A 10,252-nucleotide genomic window follows, 5' to 3' on the forward strand; every position below is an offset into this window, starting at 1 on the left:
AAGGTGTCCCACTGTCTCCTCTATGGCCGTGAATATTTTCACGCGGATCGGAATCACGGCGCGCCCGTGGGACACTTTTCCGTTTCGGCGAGTTTATTCCACGCTTTCTGTTTTCCTTTTCTAAGCATTTTAGGGGCTACATGTGAATCAGTAAAAGTTGCGGGACGCCCAGATGTTTCCACGATAGAAAGCTCGCGTGGATCCCATAATAGGCTCACTTAATACAGCGTTTTTAAAATCACGCGACATTTTCAGGGTCGCGAGCCGACCTTTTTCCCTCGTTTTCGATGATGGAAGTGATTTAGGAAAAGCTTCGGCACGCCGAGAGGTCCCCGTGGATTTAATCTCGCGAGGATCGGGGCAATATTCGGCCCGTGGGAACAGTTACGGGTTAATACAATGTTCAGAGTGCAGAGGGGAAAATATGGCACCTGCCCCGCCTCCAGGTGGAATATTATGCTGAACGTCTTCCTCCCAGCTCCGTTTTAAACTTTTAGGGTGTGGCCCAGTGGCAGTCAGCTCGAATCTGATTGGCTAGGATCGGATTTGGAGTTTGGACTCACTCTATAATGCTGGAAGCCTGGAGAAAGAGACCTACCCACTGCTTCTCTCCTATACTAGCTGCAGTAGTGAGCACAGTCTGACAGTGTGTTAGAGGGAGTGAGAAGGAGAAGAGGGAGACATTAAAAAAAAAAAAAAAAAAAAACACAGATCCACAGATGAAAATGAATGTAAACTATATTAAAAAAAATTTATATTTTAATTTTTTTTTTTTTTTTTCATATTTCATATTTCATAATTTGATATGAAATTTATAGGGAGGCATGGCTTCCGTTGGCTTCCACAAGGATTCGCCACTGGCGCCACGTGCATTTTCACAGAAATACACTCAATATCTGCCACACAATATATAGATGTTGTTCAACCAGCTACTGTGTATCTTTCCCAATACAAATAAACCATACTATACTTTTTCAGGAGTACAGTCACTGATTTCATCATTCTAAAATGAATTCTAACATTCTAATTAATTATATAATAACTGGTTATACATGCAAAATGGACAATAGAACACTGGAACTGGAAATCTTTATTTTTTTAATATATATATATATATATTCAAACGGGAACTGACTGCGCATTTTACAGCTCTTCCAATGTAAATGTGCCTTCCTCCGTGCGCTTTCGCCCGCTCTCTCGGTGGCCTATTGCTTATTAACAGCGGAGCAGTGCTGCCGTTGCTTCCGCGTTTTCCCTGATTGGCTGCGACACGCCCCGCGGCAGGCGCGGCAACCGCAGAGCGGAGCGGCAGAGCTTTTCGAAGCTCAGCTCACCTGGCAGCTCAGCGGTCCTGCGGTCCGTTGTTGACAAGTTCGAATCCCATAAAAAAAAAGTTAACGTGTATTCTTTCGCCGGTTAAGGTTAGGCATGGTTAAGGTTAGGCATTGTTTCGGAGTTGGTTAAGGTTAGAACGGTTAAGTTTAGGCGCTGTTAAGGAGCTGGTTAAGGTTAGAGTTTGTCTTAGCAATATTCTTTCTATGATTAAGGTTAAGGTTAGGCATGGTTAAGGTTAGGCATTGTTTCGGAGTTGGTTAAGGTTAGAACGGTTAAGTTTAGGCGCTGTTAAGGAGCTGGTTAAGGTTAGCGTTTGTCTTAGAGAATGGCAATAGACAGCCTATTTCCGCACTGCCGCTCTCTCGCGCTGCCGCGGTCACATGGTCAAATTGTCACATTCTTGCACTCCTCCGCTGTTAGAAAGCAACCCACGCGCTTATATCGCGATCACGTTGAATATAAATCTATGGCGGTCAGATGGCGGCGCTGTTCTCACAATCAGACAGGACCAGTGCACTTTAGAACACGGAAGCGCGAAGAAGAGGCGTTCTTCCTCTCTTGCTTTTTGAACTAACGTTAGTATAATATGTGATTCTTTTTTTTGGAACAGACCGACGACTGATTTAAAGCCCTCGCTATACGTGTCTCACCCCTACGCGAAAATGGCAGGACACATAAAAGACAAGGAAACGTACCAAAGACTGAACTATCTCTACCAGGTACCAAATGTTGACTGCTTCTCACGTGGATTTGTCAGCGAGCATTGCTGCTAATATTGTTAGCAACCATGAGCTCATCCGCTAATAATGGGATTGTCTGCACCTTCTTTCTACAGGCGGCCCATTGTGTTTTAGCTCAAAACCCAGAGAATGTGGAACTGGCTCGCTTTTACGGTTTTACCCAGAAGACAATTGCCAGACGTTTGGTTCTTAGACAGTGAGTATAAATAGTTATTTATATGAGACATATAGAGTTTGTTGTCTTGACAACATTTACACGGATGATCATCCCAGCTTCAAACTAGATTCACTCGTCCAAACCCTGTTGGCGTGTTACACAGTCACGAAAGGGGCTAGCTTCAAACTACAGTATGGGTTGCGAGTTGCGACCATGATCTATAATACAAGTATGACCCGGATACATGTTTGTTAATTATTATTCATGTAACCTTAAACAACCATGTGTATATACCATAGCCAACACCCACGTACCACTAATCCACCACACAGCCACTAAAGCAACGCTCTGTGCTTTACTGCTGGACAAAGTAAAATGCAAAAGAACGCCAAGCTATAATATTGACGATGAATTGATGCACGTTTGTCAGTGTGTATGCTTGTGTTACAGAATTGCGTGGTCTGCTGGTGATCACTTTAGTTGCTTTCTGTGCAGTGGTAAGAGTAGGTAAAACATTGGAAAAGCCTGGTATTACTGTTCTACTGTGACTTGTTTACAAGATCCATTAATAAGACACCAAGTTATACTTTTGATTATATATTTATCATATATCAATGTTAGCAACCATTGTTTTGCACATATCAACCATTGGCATGTACCATTTTTTTGTTGCAATGTTACAGACAGCCATGCTGGAAGAAAGACACATCCTGTGCAAGTCATCTATTGGCCGGTGTTCTGCCGAATTGACCAACAATCGTTTTCAAAGTTTTTTTCACCCATCAATATTATGCTACCTTGCTGGCGAAAGTCTTGTTGATGGTGAGCAATATCTTAAACATATATTTTTTATTGCACCTTTTGAACTGTATAAGCATGTAAATATTTGCATGTACTCATGGCTTTGCAGCAGAATGTATAAAGTAGATGATAATGTCGGTACACCTGATATAGTTGTGCCCTTCCTGTTCCTGATGACTTGTCGTACAGAACATGTAAGTCGCTTTGGATAAAAGAGTCAGCTAAATTACTAAATGTAAATTAATGTATTAGTTGTAAGGGCAACCGAACAACAAAAAGATGCCAGTGAGGGAATAGGTAAGAAGCTCTTTCCAACACGTGATGCTTGTTGATAGTAAACCAGGTCCTCTCTTTGAGTGCATTTAACAAGTTTTATTTTCTCTTGCAAGGTGGAAAAGCAAAGCATAACAAACTCGGTGCTTAAAACTGTAACTTAAACAAGTAAACTAGTGTTGCAAAATAAACCTGAAAATAACTCAAAACTACTGAAAACAAACACAACATGCACAGTTGAAAAACTGTGTGGCTTCCCTGTGACTATTCCCCAATTCCCTCCCGCTGCGCACCTGTGACACACATACAAATAGGCTGTGCCCGAGAACATCTGAGCCCCGCCTCCTATGCCCACTGCCCAGCTAATTAGTCAAGACACCTTCACGATAACACAGCGCCTTCATTCAATAAAGTAACCACAGAAAGATCATCAAATTGGCTACAACATTAGTGATTGCCATTACGTCATTGTTGCGTGGCAATTAAAATAGTACATTTTAGAGTGCTTTCCTAGTCTTTCTTTCAAATGATCAACTACTACTTTTAGGATTCAGCACCCAGCTGTCAAAAGATATAGGCGTGAGTTGAGCGTTTTATCTTGTTTTTTTATGCATCAAACATCACTTGTGTGTTCAATCAATCAAATCCTTTATTTAACCAGATAAGCATCATTGAGATTCAAATCTCTTTTTCAAGAGCGATCTGTGTTATCCCTGGTCTGTATAGCAATGGAGAATAGGTGGACTGAGCTGGTCACCTTTCTTTCTGAGAATATACCCTGACGGCGGGTATGATAAATCCCCAAAATTGAACCTAAGAAGGTATGCCTCCAAATTCACACTAAAAGGTGAGTATCTAAAATGTAGAGATATTAGTCTATTGAAATACGCTACCCCAGAAATCTTACATAAAGATGTTATGATAGAGTATAAAAATATGCTCTTCATATGCATACAGTTTACATGGAGTGAGTGGTGAGGTAATATAAAATTATTCTGTAGTGGGAGCATTATTTGATAGAGATATATTAGTCTATGGAAATACGCTACCCCAGAAATCTACAGCATGCATTTTTCGACAAAACGGCAGAAATCGGCAGACGCGGCTATTGATTCGCACTACGACATGCATTTTTTTGAGAAAGCAGCAGAATTCGGCAGAACACCAGCCAATTTTTTTTCCTGTCAGCAACTGTATTAACAAACATTTGAACAGGAAGTACAATTTAGAATGTTTGTTTATTGTCAAGTTAGAAAAGGTATATAGGGGCGGTCAGGTGGCGTAGAGGAGATTGCGTTCGTCACCAACACCGGAGTGGCTGGATTCGCCTGTTCGAATCCAGCTCACAGCTCCGGCGTTGTCACCAGCTTGGCTGGCCGTTCACACTAATACAATTGGCTGTATTAGAGGGTGGGAAAGCTGGCGGGGTGGGTCTAGGTCGTTGTAAACAGCGACTCCTACAGTTCGGTCGGGGCGCCTGCTCAGCACGGATAGGATCTAAGGGGGGTAGTGTGATCCTTCCACACGTTACACCCTCTCAGTGAGAGTCTGCGCTGCCAGGTGAAAAGAAGCGGTTGATTGGCTAGACGTGTGTCGGAGGAAGCACGTGATAGCCTCCACTCTCCCAGACCGACTGGGGGAGGTAAGTGCGGAGCGACCAGGAAGGGGATTGGGAATTGGCATAACGACTAACATTGGGATGGGAGAAAATCGGAGGAAAAAGGAGGGGGAAAAAGATAATAAAAAAAAAAAAAAAAAGTATATAGGTGGGAATTCTCAATCCCTTAGGTCCCCATGAAACACTAGTTCGGTATAAATAGGGTTTTACATGTCTGTTATTGGTTAATCATTTTTGCAGAGACCCCTCAGTGAAAAGAACATTATGCAAGAAGTGCTGCTCTTTGCTTGTCCCGGGTGTAACGGCTACATCAAGACAGAGAAGTAAGTCAACACAACCAAAGACAAATCATTGCTTCCGAAATCAAAACATCATTAACATTTAGGGTGTTGTGTTTATGGATGTGACTAATTTGCTTTATGCACTCTTTTGTCTTGCAAGGGAAACATGGCAACAACCGCTTTACTGTGGTGAGATGCCTCAGCTGTGGGCAGACCAGGACATTTCTGAATAATTCACAGCATCGTCTTTGGGTAGACCAGTCTGAGGCCCAGCTGGAGAACCAGCCTAAGCCAGGTGACAAATGGCAACTCACTGCTATACACAATGGCTACAGTATGTTTACATGTACACTAGGGCTGGGCGATATGGGAAAAATATTATATCTCAAGTCTTAGTTTACATGGTATAATGGTATTTTGGATTTGGATTTATTGAATATAAATCTATTTCGGCGCTGTTCTCACAATCAGACAGGACCAATGAACTTTTGAACATGGAGGCGCCGAGGTGGATGAACTGGTAGTAGCCTCGCATTCTAACCGTTAGCATTGCGGCTGGCGCAAATGAGCTAATAAGGCACTGAATTCATACAGTAGCTTGTTAGCTAGCATCGAAATCCGTGTGTCACGTTGACGATGATGATGACGGGGGGGGGGGGGATACCGTCTTTATATCTATCTAATCTATGGGGGGGTACTACCGAGTCGAGTAGGTAGTAGGGGACCATGCAGACCGTGGAAAAGCGGCATAAGAGAATACTTCATAATGTTTAATGCAATTAAAAAGTAAATATATATATATATATGATGATGCACACACACATTTACAGTGTTTTGTTTACCAGTAGGATGTTATAACATTGCTGATAATAAAAATCATAAGTCTAAGCTATCAAGTCTCCTGTGATTTTATATTACTATATATTAAAAGTATAGGCGGACCATTCCTTGGTTACAAGATTATTATTTTCTCACAGTAGTGTGTGTGTTTTTGGCTAAAGTGGATAGAAAACGGTACTGTGCAAAAGTCTTAGGCACCCAAGAGTATTTATATAAATTGTCTTAGAACATTGTTCTGTATTAGTGTGTCAGTACAGTAGACTACTCTTTTAGATTTTTTGAAATGTTTAATTAAATTATTTTTGAAAGAATCTTCATGGTTTAATGCAGACATATGTTGCAGGGACTATTTTAATCGTCATGTTGGCGTGACTGTAGACTTCAAAGGGTTTTAAATCAAGCATTTTTAAGGACTTTAGAGGAAATGTCAAAATATCGTGATGTGTATCGTGACATAGCCAAAAAATATCGTGATATCATTTAGAGGCCATATCGCCCAGCCCTAGTTTAAAGTGCAACATATCGGTCCCAAGAGACCTTTATACATGTAATGACAGTCCATATATGATTGGGTGACATCACTTCAATAGGCAACACCTGTGAATGGGTGTAGTTTCTTTGTGGTATGTTTCAGAAAACTGAGAAATTGACAGACTAATCAAGACGAAAAAAGTCGTGGGCCATTCAGAGCACTCAAAGGAAATGAGAATTTTGCAATGTACACCATAGTGATATGAATACATCTTTAGATGACTCCTATTGTGTTATGAGTTGGCACAAACCAGCTACCTGATATGTTGGCAATGGCAATCAAATTCCACATAATGATAGGTATATTGATTCCTATCTCAGCAAGAATGGTGTAACACGTGACTATGATGCTGGTATTGTCATTTAACCTTCATTGTTTCTTTCACAGATCCACCAGGCCCTGCTACTACGAACTGCAAAAGACCACAGCAGGTGAAGACCCCCTGTCCAAAATCCAACGTGGGCCCTTCCACTAGTAAGCAGTGATTGGCTCCGTCCAATCCCAAAATATGAAAGACTTAGTTTATATATATATATATATATATATATATATATATATATATATATAATATTAAAAAAATCCTTATGTATTAACACCTCACCTACACGATTTACTTTTTTTAAATGAATTATAATTACGGTGTTATCATCATTGTCAGCATTTCTCGTTGGATTTTATATATTATTGCTTATTATGTTTGCTGCTGTGGAGGAATTTACCAAGAGTAAGGATGTAGTCAGTCAGATGTAGAACACAGGTTTATTTAGCTCAGGGTATCAAGTACAAATAGGTTGAGACTAGAGTTATTGCTTGATGACTCCAGGAGTGACATGCCCTAGTATCCCTCCAAAGAGCCCCAAGAATCCAGTAAACCGTAGGTCCAGGTCAAATGGGTTGATTGTAGTGATGTGCCAAACGGATCATTTCAGTGAGTGAGCGATTCGATACACGCTCACCGCAATGAACCGATTCACGTAAGCGACTCACGGCTCACGGATCATTGACACTTCCGGAGGAAGTTCTGTAAGCCAAGATATGAAGCGTGAGCGCGCAGCGCGCACGGGAAAAAAATTTGGCCGATGTTATACAATTACATACAATTATACATACAATTGTTAAGGGGATGCAGACCAGAGAAAGACTTTCGTCTTGTTTACATCAGGATCCCCCTGTTTACATCAGTAATCATCGGTAACATTTAGAATTGATTTCAAGGTCCTCCTCCTTATATACAAAGGATAAACATTGCGATCATCTACAATGTTAGATGAAAATCAGACGTGAGCGATTCGACTCACGCTCACGGCAATGACTCGGCTCTTATGAACGAGTCGCTCATGACCGACCCATCACTAGTTGATTGGGTTGGGGAAGTGGAGTGGGGGGGGGGGTCTGGTCTGCCCTGCCCTGCCTAGGTGGGAGTGAGAAAGGGTATGGGTGACGGGATGGAGGTGGAGAAACGTGTATTTGAGGGAAGAGCCAGACGGCCTTCCACCACACTGCCAATCAGCAAATGTGTGCTCTTGATTTTCTTCAGCCCATTTCCTCTACTACTCAGGGAAGCTGGTTTGGGTCTGTAATAATAAAGTCAAGGAGAGGGGTGTATGTTGCAACGGCACAAATGAAAACAATTGATAGGAGTGGAATTAAAACTCATGTGTCTCATGCTATGTAAATGCCTATTATTGATCATTAAACAGTTTTCCTAAATTATAAAATGTGATTGTGTACATATGACATAAAGCAATACATTTTGCACCCGTTCTTTGTCAAATATTTATTTCCTGATTGGTCAATAAAAAATATGAATACAGTTTTTGTTATACTTTCACATCTTCTTTTTCTCTCCTTGGTCCCACTTTGGCACTCTGAAACGAGTCTTCTGAGAGTAAAGCAAGTTCCTGGCAAAAAGTCTTGGAATGTGGCCCATATACAAAAGAAGGGCCACGATCATGCCTGCCAAAAAAGAAAAGACAAAAAGTCACTTTACCAATATGCTTGCTTCAAAACAATTTACAGATGGTGAAGGGCATGAATACATTTATTATTATTTTGATGTGGGTTTACCTGTAAGGGGTCCAAGCCAGTAGACTAGTGCATACTCCAAGAAGGTGAATCCAGCACAGTTGAAGGTTAGACCATAGGCCAGAGATGGGTTCAGGTAAGCGGAGGTGTAGCTGCTGGCTGAAACACAAAGTGGGGACATTTAGATGTTTCCCACTGAGGTGGACATGTCCCCATGGACATGAAGAGAAATGGGTAGGAGTTCTGAATTTGTCTTTTTTCTCAAATGGAATGGCCCTGAATCATAAAGTACAATATTACTAATTTAGAGACTTGACATGAATGTTTCCTGTTTTGTCCCTTATTTGAAGCCTGTAATAAACCATTCATACTGTGTTTTAGCCCATTTCCTCAGAATAATTAAATTACTCTTTTTTGGAGGAAAATAAATCAGCCAGAACAATATAAGATTTAAGGTGCGGCTCAAATCTCATTATTTCATCCTCTGTGAGCCTTAATGAAATGGAGAGAGTGGACATGATTAATACAGAAGTGGAGTGCATTTCTAATGTAATTTTATAAAATACTCATGTTAATTAATTTCACTGAAATCTGTCGAGGATTATGAAGATGCTTACCTGTATGGGACAGGAAGGTGAGCAAGACCGCAACCAGGGGCGCCCGGATCAGTGCCGACCTCCGTCGAAGGCTCAGATAGAGTAGGTGAAAGATGAGTGAGCACACGCCCTCCGTAAAGAACCCCTGCAGCAGAGACACCTGCAGGGACGTGCTGCACTGTCTATACATCAGGTTTTTGATCATGTGCATGTCCGTTAGCTCCAGGTCCCAGTAGTACACGGCAGCAAGAATACCAACGTAGGCTCCTAGAAACTGAGCAGTGACGGCCAGCAAAGTTGCCAGGCTGTTGGTCTCCAGTTGCAGGAACTTCATCAGGGCCAGGCTGGGATTCCCTGACCCAGTACCACAGATCATGCCCTGGGTGAGAAGCACCACAAACAGGATGGTTACGGTGACATCCGGCCCCAGGCCCCCAGCCCACTGGCCCACCTCTATGATTGTCTGCACCTCCAGCCAGCATGCCACCAGTACAAAGGACGCAGAGAATTCCAACACAAAGCTAAAACGTGGCCACTTCCTGAGCAGCACTCTAATTGAGGCCCCAAAAGCCACAACAGCCAGGAAGTAACCAAGGGAGGCATTCAACCCAGACATGTCTCAGACCAGATGCTATACACTTTGCAGCGAAGAATGAATGACGGATCAATTTGCTGTTGACTATTCTCTTTCTGTATGACAACGTGGCACACGGAGACGCACCTTTCTTATCAGAGAAACACCAGGTTTTTATCCTATAGCCACCTGCCAAAATACACACTGGCCCTTTCAAGGTCAGGTCAGAAAATTGGCCTTGGTCTGAGGGGGAAAGTCCTGTACCTCATCTACTGGCCTTATTATATGTAAGGCTTATGTGAAACCTCTTGTAATTTTTTGTTGTTTTTGTATTTTGGCTTTAAATGGATATTCCACCCATTTTAAGAAGCTTATCTGATTTGTCACCAAATCCAACGGTGCTGCTATGTGTGAGCAATTGTGAAAAACGTGAAAATACCTCCACTACCATTTCCAACTAAATGAGAATTTTGTACTAAC

The 10,252-nt window shown here is 41.9% G+C and overlaps 2 protein-coding genes across 3 annotated transcripts; one reads left to right on the forward strand and one right to left on the reverse strand.

Moving 5' to 3' along the window:
• Positions 1 to 1,880: 1,880 nt before the first annotated feature.
• rpp21 (ribonuclease P subunit p21) lies at positions 1,881 to 8,373 on the forward strand. Of its 2 annotated transcripts, XM_084309134.1 has the most exons (6): positions 1,881 to 2,054; positions 2,171 to 2,271; positions 5,165 to 5,247; positions 5,366 to 5,500; positions 6,965 to 7,105; positions 7,145 to 8,373. In XM_084309134.1, the coding sequence occupies exons 1-5, from the start codon at positions 1,998 to 2,000 to the stop codon at positions 7,060 to 7,062; spliced, it is 474 nt and encodes a 157-aa protein (XP_084165260.1). In that variant the 5' UTR covers positions 1,881 to 1,997; the 3' UTR covers positions 7,063 to 7,105; positions 7,145 to 8,373. The 2 variants fall into 2 exon arrangements, with proteins under 2 accessions (XP_084165260.1, XP_084165261.1); XM_084309135.1 differs by lacking the exon at positions 7,145 to 8,373 and having other exon boundaries at positions 6,965 to 7,109.
• Positions 8,374 to 8,405: 32 nt separating this feature from the next.
• On the reverse strand, positions 8,406 to 9,814 carry aqp12 (aquaporin 12; the record flags this gene model as incomplete). Its single annotated transcript, XM_084309351.1, has 3 exons — positions 8,406 to 8,533; positions 8,645 to 8,761; positions 9,220 to 9,814. 3 exons carry the CDS (start codon positions 9,812 to 9,814, stop codon positions 8,406 to 8,408), a joined length of 840 nt encoding a protein of 279 aa, XP_084165477.1.
• Between the last annotated feature and the right edge of the window lie 438 nt (positions 9,815 to 10,252).

The sequence above is a fragment of the Notolepis coatsorum genome (genome assembly GCF_963971535.1).
Source record: "Notolepis coatsorum genome assembly, chromosome: 2".
Classification (NCBI taxonomy): Eukaryota; Metazoa; Chordata; class Actinopteri; order Aulopiformes; family Paralepididae; genus Notolepis; species Notolepis coatsorum.

Excerpts from the sequence above, each read along its gene's own strand:
- rpp21 (XM_084309134.1), top strand. The coding sequence starts at position 1,998 with ATGGCAGGACACATAAAAGACAAGGAAACGTACCAAAGACTGAACTAT. Across the intron at positions 2,272-5,164 it reads AGACGTTTGGTTCTTAGACA|AGACCCCTCAGTGAAAAGAA; the intron begins GTGAGTATAAAT and ends TCATTTTTGCAG. Across the intron at positions 5,501-6,964 it reads GGAGAACCAGCCTAAGCCAG|ATCCACCAGGCCCTGCTACT; the intron begins GTGACAAATGGC and ends TTTCTTTCACAG.